This window comes from Amblyomma maculatum, chromosome 1 (assembly GCF_055883805.1).
Source record: "Amblyomma maculatum isolate TAMU_Amacu chromosome 1, ASM5588380v1, whole genome shotgun sequence".
NCBI lineage: Eukaryota > Metazoa > Arthropoda > Arachnida > Ixodida > Ixodidae > Amblyomma > Amblyomma maculatum.
In genome coordinates, this window is record NC_139344.1 from 105137295 (window position 1) to 105160692 (window position 23398).

Here is a 23398-nt window from a genome sequence, read left to right on the forward strand (position 1 = left end):
TATGACATGTAATGACCGCAATTGATTAGAAATGAGTAAAAGTGCTTAGCAATGTGTGGTAATGACTATAATAGCAAGGCATGACTCATCATTGCTGTTAATGACTACAAAATGACCAATATGTGAAACAACGACATGTAACGACCACTGCTGATTCTAAATGAGTAACCTTCTTAGTTATGAGTGATAAGGGCTGCAATGACTACGCAGGCAGATTCATCATGACTGGGAAACTACCAATATATCAAACGACGACTTGAAATGACGAACTGTGACAAACGATGAGAGGCAAATGATAGGAGAAGGGTAGGCTTTCGCCGTCCTCCGCTTAAGAGACATCTAAGAGACCCTCTAATTTTATCTGCTGAGCTCGCTTCAGGCAAAGACAGCAGCGAGGAGTGGAAATGCAATCGCTTCCTCTGAAATGAAAGCGGCGCTGAGGTTAAAAAGTCCAGATGCTGAAGCATAATACCCTATCAGCTGCCATTAAATTTGCTACGAGGGACAGCAGATTGGACTTGTCGGTGATTAATTATAGGTTAACCGTGCAAAAAGCGTCACGGGAACAGAGGAGAAGAAGACGGCACAACCGCGCTAATTGTGTCGGCCTCTATTCTTGTGTTCCCGTCACGTTGTTTAACCTATTGAGTTACCAGGGAGCTGGCCAGTGAACTAGGATTTTTAACGATGTGTTGTGAAGCAGATGAACACGATGAGGTAGCACCAGAAGCTTTTCTCGCAGGTTATGTTGCGAGGACATATCAAAAAAAGCTACGAAGTTTTTTTTTATATCAGCATGCAATTTGTTCTAAATCTTGCCGCGCTAGACTGAGTGGCCTTGCAAGTAAAGGAGCCTGTGCATACAACATTTGTTTATACTCTTGAGACTGTTTGAGCCGATGCGATAAAATGAAAAGCCACGTTCCACAGAAAATCCGGTGCCCGCTCTGTCGGCGGAAAGTCGGAAAAAAACCTCTCTGGTAAGAGGCACTTTAGTTGGTGATATGGCCAGACACCTTTGGCACAATGAGAACACATGACATGTTCAATGTGGCAGGAGCTGCCAAACCAGAGAGAGTCAATAAGATGTAAGGGTGAAATGGGAATTATTGAAAGAGAAATCCTTAGATCCCAAGTCAGGCACACTATACTCCTATAGGGCACATTCGTACTGCTTCGGTAAAGAGGGGCTTTATATAGCTATGTGTAGGGTGCTATTTCATGTAATGTGGTGGCTTAAGGCTGCATTCTAATGATATGCGACAGGGGCAGCAATTACGGGATACGGTGAATAAGCAGGTAGCAAAGTGCGGGCACTCTAACGAGGCTCCTCAAGGGGACTTAAGAACCCCAAGTTTTGTTTATCACTACCAGGCTGTTGCTTAATTTATGCGATATTTGGTAATGGTTTTGAGGCGACATCTCAGTCGTGCAAGAGCCTGTTGCAGGAAATAGGAGTCAACTGGACCAGTTACAGGTTAATCAAAAACCAAGAACAATGGAGGCTTGATGTACCCCGCAAAGGAAGTAATCAAGCTTTGTCAGCTTACGAGCACCTTCATTAACAGGATGATGAAGTCTAAAGAGGTCCGGCGAAGTAGCAAGCTGTGTAAACTTTTGATTTTGTCATTGTTTTCTCACCGTACACAGTACCTGCAGCTAATCTATAAAAACAATGATTGTGCCCATGCTAAGGCGCTATACAAGTTATCGTTAAGTTGCTGCCCCCACTGATAGTGAGCTGGGCTGGGAATGTCAACTCAGCAGTGGAGCGACGTTTATGGCTATGGCATAAACCTCTCTCAAGAAAGGTGTTCCGTCTGCGATTGGTAATTTTCTTCCTTTTTTGTGTGTGGCCATTAAATAAGCGTACTCGGCTGCTCGCTGAATCTCGGCTGCAGTTGCGCTCTGAAGCGTGAACATTCTTGTGATCGCAGCTAAGAGTTTCACAACAGGAACACTCGATGCGCGTTCTTCCATTGAAAATTAAGAACCAGCAAAATTGTATGGGTTTGCGAGCAGCCAATAAAAATAGTAGTAAAAACTTTCGGCGCATATACGTAGCACCTTGAGGCAGACCGGTTCTATCAAGCGCGCTTACTTTGTCCGGTCATACAAAATGCGGGAAGCCATGACGGATAGCGTTCTGGCGTACAAAGTTTAAGGTCTCCAACTGAGTCGAAGATCCTAGGTTATTATCTAGATTTAACCTAATAAACATCTTCATATTTCCATCGTAACATTTGTCAGAATGAGATAGAAAGGTTGGTTACATGTCGCATTTTCACAGAGGTTGCTCATAGTAGGACATTTTTTTTATTGTATAGCGCTGGCAGCTTAGAACAGGTTGACAACAATTTGTGTATAAAAGCTGTATGCAGGAATGAGTAAATGGTATGAAAATGACACACGGAATTCGCGACATAGTTAATTAAGTGGTTATGCATTAGGCTACCATGGCAGCTGAACAGCTTCGAATTGTTCGCAGCCGGGTGACAAACAACTAAGTTTTTCGGGGTACACTGCAGTATACATCCTTGCCGAGCAAGCGCTAAGTGCTGACATGGTCACACTAGACATGACAGTATATACTAATTTGTGTTGCCAAATTGTGTGAAGCGGAGCTCTTATATCCTTAAAATAAAAGGCTTCTACCACGCCAACGCCTCCCTCAAAGCGCAGCCAGGCGCAGCTCTCCGTGCGCGGCTGTCCCCGAACGGTGGCGCCGCGGCGGTGGTGACTGGAAGTAGGCGCCTCCCGCCGGTTTCGGGCGACGTAGCAGGCCGCACCTAGTGCGCTTCCATCGAGCGGCCGTGACAGTTGCATCTGAAACTCTACAGAGTGCAGTGTAATGCAGTGCAGTGGAGACATTCATGGGTGGCTGCAAGCTGGTAACGATTCCAAATGAAAAAAAATGCATGAGCGATGGCTTGCTCTACGCAGTGCACGAAACAGCTTTTGGCTCTTTGCTTACCGTGCCACAATACATTGATCAGTCATGATCGGTGGTTTTAAAATGCAATTTCAATGCTATCAGAGGCCCCTGCAGAATTGGTGTGCCTTATGGTAGGTTCCTAAGGAACTACGTTTTCGTTTCCTGCATAGTTTTTCTTTTTCCCGCAACGCATCAATTTTCGAAAAGCCTATGAAATGGAGGTTACACTAGCCTTGGAGATGGCGTGCACCTCACTCGAATATGGTGCACATACAGCAATTTTTTTGGTCACATTAAGCAGCAGCGACTCTGGCAAAGATGTTGCATTATCAGATTTTGTATCCGCCAATAAAACTGCACAAACTCAGCCTGAAATGTCGACACACGTACGCCTGTAAGTTTCATTTTCTGCTTTGTTTGTTAGTGGAGCTGGTTCACACATCCCTAGAGATGTCATGGACAATATTTTTGTTATCAGTAGTGTCTCTACATCATATGGTCAATATTTCAATCCACAAGCCCAGAGCTAAAGCAGAGTTGAGCTCTCATCTAATAGTAACACAGGCATTGACTTAGTTGACGCTACATGAAAGACCTAAATGTTTTACGAAAGCATATTACTTTCTTTTTTTCCTATTCCAGAAATTTGGTCTTGAACAGATTCTGATCTTTGGTCAAATACAAAGCATTTTGTTACAATTTTTGATGCAAACAGATCATCACAGATGCTTTGACAAACATATTTTTTTGTTTCTACATTTTTTTGCATCTTTTTCAAAAGTATTCTTAGTACATTTATTAGACTATATATTGCCGCGAAGCCTTCAAAACTGTATTTGTTGTTTTTTAAGAGCCGCTGACATGCGGCCGTATCACTCTGATTCTGGATCGCGTATCAGTTCTGTATTATTTGTTTGTTAATGCTCGATGTCGCGAGATGCACCTTTATCAGTTTCATTGTAGCGCAAAATGCACCGAGATCTGTCTTGAAGATTCTGGCCACTCGTGTGTCTTTCTACAATGTTCCACCTTGTGCTAGTAGCAGTTTGCGACGTTATCTAGAGTGTTCTGAGCAGCCTTTAAATTGAGCGTTGACGAGTGCGACGGGCATTCTTTGTTCGACGATCGACGAGCACTTTTGTTGCTATCGCCGCCGCCGAGTTGCTTAGTTCTTTTGCGAGTGCAAGTCAGCCCAATAAAGAGTTAATTTCAGTACCATCAAGCCTGTGTCTTCTTTTAGTGTCTACGGCCTTGTCACCACTATGTGACAATATTGGTATACCACATTTTACTTCGGAAAATATTTGCTACAAACAACACCTTTATGTCAACAACACTCTGAAAACAGCCATTTATTAGGCGTCATCAGAAATATTTTCCTAGCTCACAAAGTGTTTGAGTTATAGTTTCAAACTTTCAGTGGCCAGTAGCAAAACAAATTTAATAAACATTTTGCATGCTCTAGCATGTTTTTAAATATTTTTTTTCCAAGATATAATTACCTAATTACCTCTAACACAATTTTTTCTTAATATTAAACTTGTTTTGTTTGGCACATATTTTCCCCTTTTTTTCTGCATTCACACCTAGTATTTGTGTTGAAATAAACATTTTCAGAAGAACATTTCATTGCCACCATTTTTATGCATTTCACGTTTTTTTACGCTTCATTTTGAAAACAGTCACTTTGCCCTTAGTAGGGAAAGAGTTAATGAGCGGCAGTAGTTTTAAGCACAGCATGCATTGCCACATGTCGCCAGCATGATAAAGGGTGTGCTGCAGACACACTGTACTAGAAAGAAATGGTGCAGTCCATAAAGCACAATACACATGCTCAAATTTCCTTTCTAGCTAAGTTGCTTTTTACCACGTAATCTGCCGAATACACATTACTGTTTTTCATGAATACCAACACAAGATTTAAGTAAACAAGCGTTTTTGCTATAGCTGTTCCTAGCTGTGAATTTCAAATATTAGTGCTGAAGGTCGATTCAATGTTAAACTATTTCTGAATCTATTCAATGGTGTCTGATAAACTTCCAGCTCAAGCGTAGCCTTTACTATTTGAGTGCCCTTAGGGTAAACTAAAAAAGAACAAAATGATAGGTAGAATGTACTAATGATGCTACCATGTGACCAACCAAACCATGGGAGCAGATTTGTAAGGAACCATGGGAAAACCAACTTAGTTCTCAAAATGAGACTAAAAACCAGGCCCCAAAATTGCAAAATGAACTTAATTTTTAAAAAGCACACGAAGCTCTGCATCCATGGAGCAGTAAAAGAGTGACTTACGGTCGGCAGCCACGGGCAATGTCCTTGCCAACCACAAAGAAGCCCTCTACACATTCTTCACACTGTGCTCCCATTGTGTTGTTCTGACAGAATCGGCACACAGCGAGCTCCAAAGGACCATGCTCGATCTGCTTGAACGACTGCACGAGCAAAATAAGAGTCAGGCAGCAACTTGAGTTGAGCGGTGGCAAATCAAAGCACACACACTAAATAGTTTTGCTATGCCCCGCATACAATGAATCCCAAGCAGCCTGCCTTCCAAATAACTTGGGAATACTAAACAACCAGGAAATGTTATGTGGAAAAATGAAAACTGCTCTGTTTCAAATTTTACTTTGAGCAGTTTACTCTTATGCTTGAAAACCCTGTGGTATAAGAAATAATTAGTGCTTCACTGCTTGCTAAGGATGACATCATGTATGTTATTGTACAATCTTTAAGGAGGAATGTGGCTATTAGTAAATTTTTTTATTTTTTTCTCATTCCTTGATGTATTTACACCAAATGTTTCGAAAAAGTCAATTTTTGGACTACTCTCACAAAACTGCTATAACTGTAGAACATTGTTTTCTACTATTCATTAGCAAGCAAAATGTGGCAGAAGGTTGGCTTTACATTCAATGTGTTTCTAGAGATATGCTACAAGCCAAGATATTCTTAGTGTTTATTTTTTTTTTTGCAATAAAACAAATTTCTAGTTTTCAATCTTTGCACTGTATTGTCCATTGAAATGTCTAAACTGAGAAGAAAATTTCACAACAAGAATTTAAAATGAGACAAAACAGCCAAAGAATTCTGCTCCACAAGGTAGGCATCTAATCAGATAACCACAAAGGAGAAATACGCCACAGGTTCGAGCGCTTACTAGATATGCGCAGCCACTGCGGTACACAAAATATTTTTCAATGGGATGAAACTTCAGGACAGTACAAAAACGAGGCACACAAACAGAACACAATAATTTTCACAAAAAGATTTTTTTTTATTTTTTGCAGTTTCAAAGCTGCATCCCCACTTATGTTCCAAACAGTACAGGAGGCAAAGAGGAGTGCAAAGAAATAGTTTACTTAATAACGAAAGACTGCAACCCTTCCGCATTATGTAGCCCCTAGGTCCAATATATAAGTCTGTTGACAGCCTTAAAAGATGCTAAGCGCGTCTTCTGGTTAATGAAAGAAAAGAAGGCTGTTGCCCCAGACATTTAAAGATGCCACAGCAGGAGAGTGGCTTTCCTTGAGTTCCAGCAGACAAACTATTGTAAATGAACAGCCTTTGTGTTTTTGTAAAACTTTTTCTTTAGAACTACCCTTCGCTGGCTGTAGATCTGTGGCAGTGAGCAAATGGAAAATAAAAACACCAATTTTACACAGTCATAATTACATAAAAAGCAACAAAATGTAAGCTAAGCATAAGCTGTTCCCAAGCCAGTTAATAGACCAACACCAATCTGTGACGTAAGCCCAATGCGGTGGTGCTGCTGCCACCAGGCTGGGCCGACTGGGGGTGAAAAGTAGGTTTAGCGCCTATACGAATACATGGAATCACCGAAAGATTTCAAAGCAGTTTGCTTATTTAACGGGGCATCTATGATGTCGTTATTAGGCACAGAACAACCATGAACATCCTAGAACAGATCGTGAAAGTATGAAATCCCATTACCGAGGCAAGTATTTTTAGAACACCGCGAAACGTATGGAGGTGCAAGTTGGGAGGACGACACATGTAAGCACAACTTACTGCAACATTTTCTCGTTTCACAGAGCACCAGAAGTGGTGCCCAGTCGTTAAACGTTGGTCAGCGCTTTGAAGAAGTGTGTGACAAAGTATGCTGCTTCATTGCGGAGGCAATTTACTTTTAAAACGCCTCGTTGTTTAGAATCTGAGTTGGAAATGCATTGCGGTAGCGTGGCTCATACAAAATACAGTCGAACCCGGTTATATCGAAACCGGATATATCGAATTTTGGTTATATTGAACTCGCGGAATATCCTCTTGAAAATCCCATGTAAAAGTATAGGAAAGCCGCGTCATATATCGAACTCAATTTCACCGGTCGTTCGATATATCGAACTCCTCACGACGCACTGGAAAGTGGGCCTTCCCCAAAGACGATCGCATCACCCTTGGCCGTTTGCCGCGTGACGTTTTCAAGCCACGCGCGGAAGGAATGAGGGGACAGTTCGGCGACGGCTGCTCTGGGCAGCGCCGCGCCCGTTCCCCAAAGGCGCGCGCATCTGCAGTCATCGTTTCCCGCGCGCCAGCACATGACGTTTGCAAGCCATGTGCGTGGGTGTGCCCATTCTTTTGCTGAGCTATCTCTTTCCTTCAGCACGCGCTACGCATGCTCCAAGCCAGCTCAGCCCGTTTTCAGACAGACGTCGGACGCTTTAGCGTGTGCTGCAAACCCCCTGCGCGTGGCGGCTGACGTGGCTCTCTCTCTCTCTCTTTTTTTTTTTTTTTGCGAGAGTCATTCATTTTTATCAGTGTGCTGTACGGGCGGTGTAGCGTAAGATATGGCGGCTGCAGACGTTAAGAAGCGGCAGGGCTTTTTTTTTTGGCGGGAGTTGTTTATCCTTGCATGTATGAATCAACGAAAGCGCACGGTCAGCTGCTGCGATCATGATACCTGCTCCAAGCGCGGCGTGATAAATCGAACGAGGCTTGTGCAATCAAGCCATCACGGGCACTGGCAAAGTTCGCTCCCTGTCACCGCAGGAGCTATCAAAAGATAAACATGCCCTGACGTTATCGCTGCACAGCATCTTGGCACGCTGCCAAGAAATGAGCTGCGGATGAGAGGACCGAAACGGAGTGACGCGCGTCATCGACATGCAAGCGAAAACGCTCGCGATTTAAACCTTGTTTTGAGCTACCGCGGTGGCTCGAGCGGCGAGAGGGACGCAGTTCCAAGTTTGAAAATTTTCGCTCTGTCGCTGCCGCATCGTCGCTGAGATCGCTCAATCACTCGCATTGAGCGAGCTGGCCTTAATGCTTTTTTTTTTTTTAAATTCTCGGGTGAGAAAGTGGAGGGTGGGTATATTATGCGAGTGGGTTGATTACGCGACAAATGCAATATCGTTTTTTCGCATCGTAAGTGCCGTCACAAGCCGATTTCTGTATATCGAATTATCGATATATCAAACTATTTCGCGATCCCCTTCGAGTTCGATATATCCGGGTTCGACTGTATATATGTAAAGAACAGTTAGCAAAGAAGCTGACTTTGCGGGCACAAAAGCAGTCGTTTGTTAATAGCTGGTGCATTCTTTTAAAGGTGCACAGTGACGTTCGTGACGCCACTAATTCCAGTCAACCTCTAGGTTCTTTACACCGTACCGAAGTTAGTTCAAAAAGAATTACAGAAATCGGCGCGCGGAAACGGGAGTTATTCAGTTTATAAAATTTTAAATACAAAAAAAAAGAACAGCGCTCCTGAGTCGGTGTGAGAGGGAGCCCCTCTCCCATTTCGCTCGCCCAGTGCTCGACTTGGGAGGAACCTATGAGAAATGCAGCTTTCTGCTGACGTACCGAAGTTATCCACCATTGTTGTCTGTCCAACTCAACCTGTAGCCGCACTTTTTGGCAGTGTCGTAACGACGCTGTGAAGCTGTGCTATGAGGACCGGCTTCTCCGTCTGCCCAAAGCTAGCCTAGCCCACCAGACGCTGCTCCACACCATCTTGTGAGGATGTCAACGAGGTAGGTCCGACGATCAGCAAATCTGCACCGCTGTTTTGGTGTTCCACCGGTGTCCATCGCTGCTGCTGTTGCCATGGATCACTCGAGTGATACTTGTACAAAAAGTCGAGAACAAGTGCGAAAGGCGAAGACGGAGAAATGGAGTACAGGAGCTAAGGCAGCCTACCCTGTACCTGTACAGGGCCAGCAAGGAGGTCATCTGCCGGGAACGATTCTATGACAGCTCCTTGGGCAGTGGCCTGCTGGCAGAAGCCCGCTGTGGAGTGCTGTGAACTCGGGTGTGGCGAGTATGCTTCACGAGCGATTTCGACACAACTAGTGCCATCTGTGGAGCGTCGGCAGAAACGATCAGCCACATAATTTTCGATTGCCCAGCGATTTTGCTGACCTCCGAGATTTTAACGTTGTCAGCTGCCTTAGGATTTGAGGAGCCTGCGGGAGTGACCTTTGTGCTTGTGACCGCAGAGCCTGGACAGTGAATTGGCGGACTTTCTTTTTTTCCTTTTTCTATTTTGTTTTTAATTTTTGGCTGCGCTGGGCCAAAAGGCAGCAGCGACCCGCTACAAAGGACAAAGCCACCATCACCACCATCACAGCAAGCAGACGCTCCACCGCACTTGTTGGCAACACTGCATTTACCGGAGTTTACAGTCCCTATCTTTACAAGCACTTCAAAAACACACGCGAGATTAAAACACCTTTCATCTGTTTTCTGCATAGTAACTTGAAGAACATTCGAATTAAAGTGCGTGCTCAACCAATAAGGCAAGCAGCACCCAAGCAAGAAGGGAACATCATATCCGTTACCGAACTTCACCATCCTGTGTCGTTCACATTGGTGCCAAGACGCTGATTAGTGATGCGGATTAAATTATTAGGCACTACAATTTCGCCATATGATTGGGCTTTGGGGCATTGGGAAGGTGTAAAAAACCTAAAGGCTAGCTGGAATTAGTGGTCTGGCAAACATCACGGCACCCCTTTAAAACCATGAATATAAGTATGCAATAAATTTTCATCTGAAATCTCTGTAAAGCATACTTATCAATAAATATGTGGGCGCGCTTCCAGATGAACCCCCACGTCTAGGAGGCGAGTCGCCCAAGCGGCTTTTTTTTTTTTTCATGAATGTCTTGTACCATGCCCCGACATTATGTTGCATGGCGGAAGTAAAAAAATAAACATTCCAAGTGCTGGCGACGCACATTAACCGTGTAAGGCAGTAATGATGCCGTCGAGACATGGTTCATTTTGTAAATTGCGAGGAATAATATGCAAAAAAACGGGCATGACGTCATTCTATTTTGAAAACATCGATCGTGGCTAAGTAGAGGCAGTAAGTACAGTACAACCTCGATAATTCGAACTCGGTTAATTCGAAATCCCGGATAATTCGAAGGTTTTCTGCGGTCCCATATTTTCCAATGTAAATTTGGCCGGATAATTCGGACAGGCGGCCTGCGCCAGCCCGGTTAATTCGAAAATTTGGACTGCTATGCGGCAATGCTGATCCATGTTTCGCCGCAAACCCGGCGAAACGACGGCCCTACGGAGCCGCGAGGCAAAGCCACATAGTAATGGTGATGATTTATAGGCGAAGCGCCCCAGCCGGAGCACTCTCTGCACAAAAATCGGTCCACAGTGCGCCTCGCGCACCGCCGAAACACGCGCCTGCAGAGGAGAAGACGTGCTTCACTGCAACACGGCGGGCATACCGGTTTTTATCACGTGACCTCGCCCACACTCCATCCCTTGGTGTACTTCGCCCACTCTTCCCCCGTGCCTCCGACGCTGCAAGTACGCCACCACCACCGCCGCGCCGGTCTCGCCTGCGCCATTTCTTTGTGTTGTGCGCTGTGGTTAGGGGTCGGCTACTGTGCCGTTTTTTTGGGCGGGACTGCGCAGAAGTGCTAGCTTTGTGACCGTAGCAGTGCAGAAATGCCAAAGTACAAGACTTTAACGCTGCAGCAGAAGTTCTGCTTGATCCAGAAAGCAGGCAAGAGCGCTTGTTCGAAGACCGAGTTGGCCAAAAGGCATGGCGTGCCCCTCTCGACGTTGTCCACAATATTGAGCAGCAAGTCAAAAATACTAGAGGCTTACGGCAAGACCTATTCTTCGAAGCGGTCACGAGTGCGGGCTCCCACGTATCAAGATGTGGAAGCTGCTCTGCTTCGCTGGCTGCAGAAAGCAAACGCTGCCCACCTTCCCGTCAATGGAACGCTACTGCGGGAGAAGGCCAACGACCTAGCTCTACAACTTGGGCACGAGGAATTTAAGTGCAGCAATGGATGGTTTTGCCGTTTTAAAGAACGCAATAATTTAACCTTTCTCACCGTCTGTGGTGAGAGCGGCAGCACTAACGAGAGCGTTGTCGAGGATTGGAGAAACCTCACATTGGCGCCGCTGCTTAGCGAGTACGGTGCAGACGACGTTTACAACCTTGACGAGGCTGCACTTTTTTATAAGATGCTGCCAACAAAAACATTCGCAGTGAAGAACACCGCCATCAAGGGTAGGAAACAGGCCAAGGACAGGATTACTGTGCTGTTCGGCGCAAACATGTGCGGTAAACACAAGCTGCCGCTACTGGTCGTCGGGAAGACGGGGAAGCCTCGCTGCTTCAAAAATGCGCGGCTGCCGCCAAAGGATGAACTCGTCTACAGGCACAATAAGAAAGCCTGGATGACAGGTGCAATATTTGAAGAGTATGTGCGGCAACTTGACCGCAAGTTCGCGGCCACGGGCAGGAATGTCCTATTTGTCGTCGACAACTGCCCGGCACATGGCGACATCCCACATCTCCAGGCCATCAGGATGGTATTTTTACCTCCGAACACCACTTCGATCTCACAGCCGATGGACCAAGGCGTCATTCACCACACTAGGAAGATTTATCGGTACCACCTGCTCAAGCGCATGCTCCTTTGCTACGACAATGGCAAGGAGTACTCCATCGACCTCCTCGGAGCCATATGCCTCATGGTGTACGCTTGGAAACAAGTGGAGCCCACATTGATCAGGCGGTGTTTTGAACACGCTGGTTTTTCCAGTGAAAGCACTGTTGATGCCGATGCAGACCACCCATGTACTACTACTCTTGACGAAGAAGGAGCAGAGTATTGCGACCGCATCAATGCGCTCTGCGTAGAGGATGAGTCCAACGCAGTCGGCTTCGCCGAGTATATCAACATTGAGAGCGAAGAGCAGACTGGCTACTCTGACTTGGAGAGTGAGATCACTGCTGGTACGAACATGCGCGATGACAGTGACGATAGCGACGACGACACCGACGAGCCTCCCCGAGCACCTGCTCTTGGTGAAGTTATCGGATTGCTGAACGTTATCCGCAGTTTTGTTGAGTGCCGCAGTGGAAGTTCAGAGATGTTTCGTCTATTTGACCAACTCGAGAGCATGACCTTAGGAGCCGCAAACTACCGGACGCGGCAAACCAGCATCTCTGATTACTTTCAGTAGTAATTCAAAATATGCCGAATAAAGTAACACGTTCCTGTAACGAATTTTTTTGCCTAAGTCTTATTTCTTGGTGTGTTCGGTTAATTCGAAAACCCGCTTAATTCGAAGATTTCTCGCGGTCCCGATGACTTCGAATTAACGAGGTTGTACTGTATATTAAAATGAATCCATATGTAATTGCGTCGTGATACATGCATGTGGTGAGCAGACCGTAAGCAAAAATTTCGAGAGGCTTTATATTCCGATGTCCATGCACGCGCTGGATGGTCTGCGCTGTATGGAAAGAAAGAAAGAAAGACGAGGAAACTGCACAGAAAGCGCAGAACGATATCTGAGAACTATAGTGATACTACGGGGAAAAAGAAAATAAACAACAAAATTGTTAACTAGCATATATGCCCGTTGATGACCTTGCGCGCACTCACCTGATTCAAAATAATTGTATGCCTCCAGGGACTTGTTCGCATGGACGGTCTCTCCAAAAATAAAATAAAATACACTCCAATGTTTGCCATGCCCGATGGTGGCAGAGCGTCCGTGTCAGTCCGGAGGACTTCCTAATGTGTTTCAGGCATAGCAAGTGGGTCCGGGTGCACAATGCCATCAGTGTGCAGTTTTTCATTGTAGCACTGTTTATCCAATTCCGACAAGCTTTTCACGTAGTATGACATTGCTGCAGTGCACACTACGTTCCCTTGCAAGTACCGCACTGGCAATTTACGGGACTGTTCACAGCATAATAAACTGACTGCGCACACTTGCAGATGACCATGCTCCACCGGCGCCGTTGCTAGCAGACGCACCGGAGTTGGAGGCGGCTGCGATGAGTATCTCCAGCTGTGCTGTCATCTGCTGCAATGCGTGATTCTCGCTCGGTCCATATTGTCATATGGCGTTTCACAACTGCTTTATAAATTTAATTCTATGTAGGACGTATCACTCGAGCGACAGTATTATCAAGCTAATTTGCCCCATACGGCAGCATATCAGACTGTAAACAAAACTGCACGGTTCACTACATGAGCATTTTGGGGGTGTCCGGATTCACAACATAGATTATTCGGAGAGTTTTAAAAGTAGGCTGCCTCCGCAATGAAGCAACATACTTTGTCACACACTTCAAAGCGCTGGCCAACATTTAATGACCAGCCACCACTTCTGGTCTCTGCGAAACGAGAAAATGTTACAGTAAGTTGTGTTTACATGTGTTTCTATGGGTCGTCCTCGCAACTCACATCCCCATACGTTTCGTGGTGTTTTAAAAATACTTTGCCTCAGTAATAAGATTTCATACTTTCATCACCTGTTTTAGGATGTTCACGGTTACTCTGTGCTGAATAACGACATCATAGGTGCCCTGAGACATGAGAAAACTGCTTTGAAATCTTTCGGTTCCACTTATTTCTATGGACACTAACCCTACTTTGCACCCCCAGTCGGCTGCGGCACCGCGAGCGCCCTCTTTGTTTGTAAACACGGTGTGATCTATATGAAAACAATGTGGCACAACTGCAGAGTGATATACACTAGATGCCAATTCATCTCTGCACTTATCAGCACTACACATAATCATTATGACTGGACTGGACAAACGGCTAAAAAAAGAATGACCTGAAAGAAATGAGTGCAATGACATACTTCTGCATTAATGCATTACAGCTAACGTTTGAGCATAAACAGATTATGGGATTTCACCGTTACATAATAAATCCTCGTAATTTGAGCTCATTCGGTGCAGTATATAGTTCTAAAATTAATTTTCATTATTAATATCGAAATGAGCTTTCTGGTCTGGCAACCATCGGCCGTTGACGTCACAACGATATCTTCCCCATGTCATCTGCTATTCGCGGTGTCGGCTGCACTCTTGCATGCACGCCGTGGATGGTGGTCACCGAGTTTTTTTTTTTCACGAAAATATTTTATTCTTTTTTCTTTGAGAAGCCTTCACTATAATATGCGACCTTAGCGATCCTCGAACTAACTTGTTTTGGGCTTCGTCTATAGATTTCCGAGGAGGCCGAAATCGACGGGCTCTTGCTGTATAATTTAGGCATACAATCAGAAGCATATTATTCTTATGTTATGATGTTGTGTGTTGTGTTTTATGGCGCATAAGAACTCTCTTGTTTTAGCAACAATCGCTCCCACATACAAAAAAAAGCCACTTGTCCAACGTTTCCTTCCACCGTGTACATGCGCCGCGAAAGTGGGGAAGAGTTAGCGTTTTGTTCTTGATTGCTGAGCTATTGCCGTCGCTCTTTTGGTCCAAAAACAAAGAGTAAGTCCCAAACACACATACCTTGACGCGGGAGCATACCTTGCGACATTAGACGAACCAAAACTTTTGAACGAAGCGGGACCTCTTGACTCACTTTTGCGTGCACGTGTAAGTCAGATGTAATTATTTTCAGTTGGTAAAGCATTTTTGCAAAACTATGTGCAGTCTGGCCACGGCCAGAGCAAGAAAGCAATGCCGCCGCCGTCGCTTCAGTCCCGTCATCGCAAAACCCAACGCGATGCGACTGAGCTTCACTGCATGCCCGCACCGAACAAGAGCCTCCCAGTCGCCGCCGTCTCTGTCTCGGCTCCCCCGTAGCCGCGCCTGCGACTGCGACCGACTCCCGAGCCTCATCTTGCGTTTTTCTAGTGCTTCTCCAGTAAACGACTCATGAGTGCAACGTAAGCATACACCATTTAGTATTGTGCATGAACCCTAAACTCCCACAGGAATGCGCTGATTCGCAGATTCCGACTGCGCCCCTAGCAGGTTTGTTTACATAGCTTTTGCAATGACTGGATGTATGCTGCTCATTCGCATGGCATAAAATGCAAGCTGAGCTATCAAAACTATCCATGTCTTTTTGTACCAGTTGCACCTTTATTTTTTCACAAACTTCAACTGCACTGCAAGAAGCGCTGTGGATGCTACGTCCGCTGCCTGCGCCGGGCATACACACAGGCGGCGCTGACAGCTGCCGGCTGCGCTCACTAGACAGGGTCACATATTGACGCTTCCCGCTCAATGTGCACTCACTTTATGATGTAAGTAATCGTCGATTTGGGGTCGCTACTGCCAGAACTACTACACTGGACGGCCACATGCAACCTCTAAATCTTCTGAATGTGCGCTCCGTAATCACCGAAACTCTAAACCCGAGCTTCGTGTATGCGTCTACTCATCGCTGAACGGGCCGGCAGTTCGGCGCAGACTAATATTTCTGGCCAGGGTCACTGCTGATAATAAGGGGGAACATATAAAGTGTAGCTTCTTGTTTTCCTTTTTCTAACATGGTAAAACTACAGACAAGCGCAACTGTTCAGGCTGTTCACTCATAGGGTATCAAGTTCTCGCTTGGCCTCCGATCCGACCAAAACAGATCGGACGACCGTCTGCAGATCAGTTTCATCACCGTCGTGGGGCTGCAGAGCTTCACACTACGATGATAGGTGACCACTGGCCCTGCTGGCGTCGTTGCTTTTGTAATATGTGACAGATCAGTGCGTTGATAAGCTAAGGAACCCATGCAGCCCACTAACTGTGACCATGCCTTATGCTTAAGAAAACATGCCTTACTCTACATCACTTTCTTGCGGTAGCATCTTCATCAAGCACTTCTGCGTGAGGGACGACCACTGAGTCATTCGTCCAAAAAAAGGAAAGAGATGCGTCCTTTGATATTGCAGCCTGCATTGCAGACAGCGCTCCGCCGCGTATACTCTGTGACGTCACACGAGCATTCCAAAATAGCGATCGCTCTCAGTGGGAGGAGCTTCCAGATTCCGATTTCTATCGCGTTTTTTTGTAATATGCGCCATATTCTAGGCACTAAAACTTTGAGAGTAGAATCACAGACCTTTATATTATTCATAGAAGTATAAAACGACAATACATCAAACGACCCTGTCATCACCCCTTTAAGTCTCAGAACTGCAAACTTTTAAGACATCATACATGAACATTTTCGTCAACCTTGCGATGCTATCATAATGCAAGGGCTGAAGAACTCACAATGAACGCTCACCTCTAAGAATTCAGCAGGAGAAAGGTTGCCTGCAGACTCATTAAAATCCAGCTGCCCAGCCTCCACACAGATGTTTGTATGCTGGTTGCAGTACTCAAGGCAAGGCACACAGCGGCCTCCTTTTGCGGGGTTGCCCACGTAGAATGGCTCACAGTGGCTGCACTGAGGACCCTGCAGAAAGCGCCATGTCACAAGTGAAGCTTTAAATATGCCCAGTGACAGACTAATGCCAGAACCAATAATGTCACAAAGTCTCAAGCAGGCTCACTTCCTGCAGTGATATGAAAAACAGGCTGCAAAGAAACTCTTAACACAACTGGTATTATTGCAATATCTGCTTTTTTCGATATACAGTGAAACCTTGCTATAGCCAACAGGTAAAAAATTGCAAAATAGTTCGTTATATCCATGATTCGTAACATAAAATTCCACAAAAAATACATGCAAAAGAAACAAAATTCCATCCCAGAAAAAGTGGTGACTCGGAGGGATAATGTTCGTTTACTTAAGCGTAAAGGACTGCATTCTCAACATTTTTTGTGTGCGTGTGTTGATCATGTTGCGTATCACATTTTGGTCTACAGTTTCCAAAGCTCACCAAGAGAAAATACACTGCCCTCAATAGCACTACAATGGTGACGCAGCAAATCTAAAGCAACAAGTGCTTCTTCCCCCCCCCCATGTTGGAATATCCTCACTGAAAGGTTAGCCTGATAATCGTCAACAAGGTATTCACACAAAACTTCCTATTTCAGTGCCCGTCACTTCACCCGTGGCTGTTGTGCTCTTGTCGCCGCGCATGAAGTCTTTGACAGTCGACAATTCGGGCATGCCGTCTACAAAACGAGAAATTGTTCCACATTCAATTGAGTTTGCGGAGCTCAGTTGCTGCTTCGTTGGGATCGTCATTTGATGCACAGGCCTCTGCCAGTACGGCTGGTACCACAAAACCTGTGTTCCGAAAGCAGTCTGCAAACATTTAGTCTTTCACATTGCCTCACGCTGAAAATAACAGCTTGAGCGGCAAGTTGGTGCTGCATAGTACCCAGAAATGTGGCCTAACAAACACAATCACATGCAAAGAAACACAACACAGGCACACACTACCAACTGTAATATGGATTGGAACACACACTCCCTCTTCACCACTCCTCCTCTTCTACACCCAAGTACATCTTCTCATCATCCTCTTCTTTGCCAAATAGATAGTACCACCTTCTTCTCCGCAGAACATAAACATCGTCCAAGCATGACAGTCACCAATTCTACACTCAAGTACATCTCCACACACCTCTGCTTTGCCCAGCAGCTAATACCACAATCGTCCCAGTGTACCATAACCATCACTGTAACCATGCTGGGCAGGTTACAGTTTTTTTACATAGGGACTACACAAGTGATCTGTTTTGGATGTACATGTCTTACTGCACATGTGTGGTGGTTGTTTGAGTGTGTGACTATGTGGTGGACTTTGTGACCGTCCAGCTTGGATGATGGTTGTGGTTCACTGGGACGATTATTGTATTAGCTGCTGGGCAAAGAAGAGGTGTGTGGAGATGTACTTGAGTGTAGAATTGGTGACTGTCATGCTTGGACGATGTTTATGTTCTGCGGAGAAGAAGGTGGTACTATATATTTGGCAAAGAAGAGGATGATGAGAAGATATACTTGGGTGTAGAAGAGGAGGAGTGGCGAAGAGGAAGTGTGTGTTCAGATCCATACTACAGTTGGTAGTGTGCACCTGTGTTGTGTTTCTTCGCATGCGATTGTGTTTGTTGCGCCACATTTCTGGGTACTATGCCTCACGCTGCTTTAAGCATTTTCTTTCCTCAATTTTCCACGTGTTGAATGATTTCCTGCTTTGTCTACAATGTCGCGGTCACTCTCTTATCATTTACCACTATGACAACACACGCGATGCATGCGACGATACACGCGACGATGCACTCCCACAAAGTTTTTAGGCAAGTGATGAGCACAGACTGGCGCCGCTGGTGCCGCTACCTGCTAGCACTGCTGCAAAAAGGTGGCAGAAAACAGTGAAAAGAAAAGAGAAGAAAAATTAAAAAGCAACAAATGCAAACAGTCATGCTGCTGCTGAAAAACGAGCATTGCCGGCGGTTACGAGGACCGGATGGCTTCTTGCTGCATGCTGGTGAGCCTCATGTGCTGCTGCCGGCGCCTGCGAGGTCATACAGTAGAATCTCGGTGATACGAAATTCAAAGGGAGACGAAAATTTTCGTATCACTCGAAATTTCGTACCACCAAAAAACGAGCAAAATTCGTTTTCAAGCCTTCCAACAGGTACGAAATATTTATTTTCGTTGAAAGAAATTGCGTATATCCTTCTGCACCTTCTTTTCCGCGACATCTGATAAAAGAGAGTTTTGAAAACTGAAAAATTGGGCCGCTGTCTTCTCCCGCACAGACTCGGAGGTCACGGCGCGCCGCAGAACATCGATGGCGTGCATCGTTTCTGCTGCCATCGGCGGTGGGTCATCAACGCTTTGGTCATCATCTTCGTCACTGCATGGAATGCCAGGCAGTGATGACGCTTCCTCCGCAATATCTTCAACCGTGCGGACCACAGGTGGCGAGGTCGTCGTCCGCGGTGACGAAATCGTCGACACAACAGTCGAAGTCAAGTTGATTCCAGATATCGATGGGAATCGGGTCTGGCACTTGCGAGGCAGTAGCCACAGTGGATTTGAAAACCCCACACTGCGCGAAACAATTGGCGATGGTCGTAGGAACGACGCGATCCCAGGCAATTGCAAGAAAATGCACAGCGTCCAGAGGAGTGATCTGGAGATTTGCGTCCTTCCTTTCAATCTTCGCGAGGAGGCGGCGCACCAACAAAGCTTTGAAATGGTGCTTAACATTCCTTATAATCCCAGCATCCAGTGGTTGCAAATGACTTGTTGCGTTCGGGGGCAGGCACACCACCTTAACACTCTGTAGTGTCATTTGTTTTGGATGGGCGGTGCACTGGTCCAACAGCAAAACTATTTTTCTGTTGTGGCAAGACATCTTGCGGTCGAGGTACGTGACGAATTCCATAAACAAAGAAGACGTCATCCATGCTTTTTGGTTCGCCTTGTAGACGCAGGGCAATCGACCGGCTGCCTTAAAGCATCGGGCTTTTGATATTTGGCAATGACTGTCAGCGGCATCTTTTCCGATCCGTCGGCGTTGCAACAAAACAAAACTGTGATACGTTGTTTGCTCTTTTGTCCGCCCCGGCAGGCATCGCCTTTAAAGCACAAACTTTTTTCGGGCTGGAGATTGTAAAACAGCCCTGCTTCATCTACATTAAAAACATAACGTGCCTCATATCCCGCTATGTAAGACGGCAGTGTGGTTGTCATCCAGTCTTCCACGGCGGAGGCGTCGACTTTTTTTCCTTCGCCACAAACGGTCTTGTAGGAAAGATTATGACGCACCTTGAACCGGTGAATCCATTTACCGGAGGCCTGAAAGTCACCAATTCCAAGTGTGAGTGCGATGTCCGCTGCCTTTTCACGAAGCACTTTTCCGTCGATGTTGACGCCGGCAGCCGTGACCTCTCTGAACCACGTTAGAAGAACCTCTTCCAACTTCACATGGTGGGCAGTTTTGGCTTCTTTAGAATTCATCGCGAAGTGCTGCACATTCTGCATAATTTGGTCGCGCTGACCAACAATCATTGACAACGTTGACAGCGGCAGGCCTAGCTCCTTGGCCATGTCAGTGCGCCTTTTCTTGGGCTCTTTGTCCACCTTATTTAAAATTTCCAATTTGTCTTTAAAGGTCAGCGCCTTTCTCTTCCGTGACATTGCAGTATGATGTACCTTTTCGCGTTGCCGAGATGATCACAAAACGACGCGCTATCAACGCGGTGTCAGCCTCAACAAACGAGAAAACGAAGCAACGTGTAGCAACGTGTTGCCGCTGCAGCGAAGACTCCGGAAAGCGGAAGAGCGTGGCCTGCGGGGCGGCGGAGAAATGTGGAGAGGGCCGCAAGGCCGTGCGCACAACTAAAAAAAAAAAAAAAAAACAAAATGTGGGGGGGAGGGGAGAGAAAGAGAGAGAGCGGGAAAAAGGGGGGGGGGGGCAAGATATCGCCGCCTTCCTTCGCCAACTTCGCTGCTGCCGCGGGTTGCCAAGCCGGTTTTTTCCCGCTGTAATTTTTTTTTTCTTCTTTCGCGCGCGTGTGCGTGAGCCGTGCTATAAGTGCTGCGCCGCTGAGCACGCTTTTCTCGCTGTGCGTGTGTGCGTGGGCCTCGACCGGTCGTGATACCGAAGTTCGTATCACCCGTAGCGAAAAGAAAAAGTGTTCGGAACATCAGATTTTTTGCCCACTGGACGCAATGCAATTCGGCCGGGGAATTTTATGAATTCGTATCACACCGAATTTCGTATCAGCCGAGTTCGTATCACCGAGATTCTACTGTATTGAACGCTTGCTGCACGACACACCACTTTTGCAGTGTAATAAAGCCTGCTGCCTGCCACAGAAGTAGGGGAAACTTGGCGCTGCGAAGTTCATTATAGTATCAGTTTTATGCCAAACCAAGTTCATTGTAGGAAGTTAAAAATACATGTGCTTGGCAAAAATATTATGGAACAGTTTGATATAGCCAATAATTCGTTATATGCATGCTCGTTATACCGATGTTTCACTGTACACCTTTTTACCCCGGATAAGTGAAATAAAAGTACCAATCCATTTTCTATGAAAAATGGCTTTTACCTGCCAACCTGGCGAGGTCAAAAATGGAGATTTTATTTACACCAATGGGGAACGGAAAGGGGGGAGGGGGGGCACTCAGGAAGTGTCCGACGATAAACACACACACAAGCAGCAACAGCAACCATGAAACAGTGTGAGCTGAGTGTTCTCACTACGTCACTGCAACTGATGCAAACTGATCGCTGTTAGTTTTTTGATGCGAAACTAAAACTAGCCCCATTAGACACAATTCTGTCTGCGACTGTGGTTGTTAACAGCGATGGTTCCAAAAGATAGCCATCATGCCGTTGTCGGGAATAGCACAGCTTATTAACATGAGGCACACGGCTGAGTGCAATACAGGGGGATCAGCAGGCTTGACACTTGGGCAAAGCCGTGGCAGTGACCATTTACAGTTAAGTCTCGCTACAAGAGACACTGTTATAAGAGACATTTGAAAATGGTTTGGTTGATTTTCCTATATCTGCCATGTTAAAACAACATTGCATACAAGAGACATGGTTACAAGAGACACTCGGTTACTAAGGACACCTTTTTCAGGTCCCTGAAGTAAAATCTTCACTATTTAGAAGAGACACAACCCAGGTGTGCTCATGCAATGCAGCTGAAGCATACCAACTCGTAAATGCTGCACTTCAGATTCCCTTAGCACTTAGATTCCCTTAATTCTGTTCCATATTGGCATCCTTTTCATTGCTATACGTCAGGAACTGAGAAGGAGTGTTTCCCCATGATTGGAAAGTCAAAACGACCCCACTGTTTCAGCCACTGGCATCGCATTACTGTCACCTACGAAGCTAATCAAAATGCATGAATGACATCCAGCATTTTTAACTCCTCGCTGTTAAAATTTCATCACAAGATGAAAGCTCAGAATCCCGATGTCTTTCTCTTTGTGAACAATGCTTCTTGCAGCACCAAAGTTTTCGTGCTCAAAGCCACCACGGCTATTTTTTCCCTCCAAACTTTACATCCTACCTTCAACCAATAGACAAAGGCATTATGCGCTCTGTCAAGTTGCTGTACAAAACAAGGTTGATAGAACGCCTGTTGCTCTATAGGCAGCGAGACTGTACAATAGTAATTGATGCGAAGTTTGCTGTTCAGGTTATTTCAGGTGTCTGGAATGGCCAGAGAAGTGAAGCTGTGTAAAACTGTTTTAGACAAGCAGGCTTTAAATGTGGTGACATGATGTGAGAGGGCCCATATATGAATACTGTGGAAAGCATCCTTGAAGATGAAGCTTGGGCGAGCATCCAAGAGACTGCTGAGGTACCATAATGTTTTGAGGAATTCGTATCTGCAGATGTGGATCTTGTGTGCTCCCGAAGAGCTTACAAACTGTGCGATTCTCGCGCAAGTAAATGGCACATGTGCCATAGAGAATGACTACAAGGACATTTCAGAAGAAAAGTGTCAGCATCTGAGGGTGACGAGCATGTAAGAGTGCTTCAAAAGTATTAGAGAAACAGGAAGGCTTGCAAAGTGCAGTGCTTTACCTCCAGAATTTGGCAAGGAATACACACTGCACTCACAAAAATACATATTATAGTATGAATAATTCCTTTCAGCTTTCCTGAACAATTTCCTGTTAATGCACGTGAATGCATTTATATGCTGATGTGTAGTAAACTGATCAACACAGTGCTTTTATAATTTTTGGTTACAAGAGACCTTGCTTACAAGACACATTTTTCAGGTCCCTTGAGTGTCTCTTGTAACGAGGTTTAACAAAACGCGTTGAGAAACCGCTTTCAAGCTGAGATCGATCAAAATCTAGTTTGCTGCAGACAAAAGTTTTGTAGGCTAGGCTACGAATGGAAGAAGGGGAAAAAATGAGGTGACATCTGATAAAGCCGAGTGTTTTCGATACATCAGCAGCAATCTTTGTGATGTGCTCGGCATCGGATTGTTAAAGAAGTCATAATATAGGGCTTAAAAGCAAACCCTCTGGGTTCTAAACTTTTAACAAAGGCTGTACCTGAAGCAAACCATACGCATGAATTGCCACTAACGTTCTAATCTGGTTTCACTAACCACTGATGTCATAAATAAAATCTGTTCACAGCATGGCTTCAGCATGTCTCAACGCCACTGCCTGAGTTTGTAAAACTGACAGAAGCGATATATGGTCACAAGATTAATTGTGATTGCGAGTGTGCCCCAAGACGGTGTTAGTGGTCGTGGCTGTGAGCAGCAACAACAAAAATAAATTTTGATGGGTGAGAAAAAAGAAAA

General features: G+C 45.5%; 1 protein-coding gene across 3 annotated transcripts in view; it reads right to left on the bottom strand.

Moving 5' to 3' along the window:
- Megf8 (multiple EGF like domains 8) overlaps nucleotides 1–23398 on the bottom strand; it is a 211678-nt gene that overhangs the window by 20888 nt on the left and 167392 nt on the right. For 2 of the 3 annotated variants that reach the window (XM_084588754.1, XM_084588753.1), the window contains exons 33-34: nucleotides 16428–16598; nucleotides 5231–5370 (exon numbers count right to left, since the gene is read on the bottom strand). In XM_084588754.1, coding sequence (XP_084444880.1) covers nucleotides 5231–5370; nucleotides 16428–16598 — 311 coding nt within the window. Of the gene's footprint in view, nucleotides 1–5230; nucleotides 5371–16427; nucleotides 16599–20115; nucleotides 20395–23398 lie in introns of those variants that run through there. The other variant, XM_084588756.1, reaches the window with a different exon arrangement.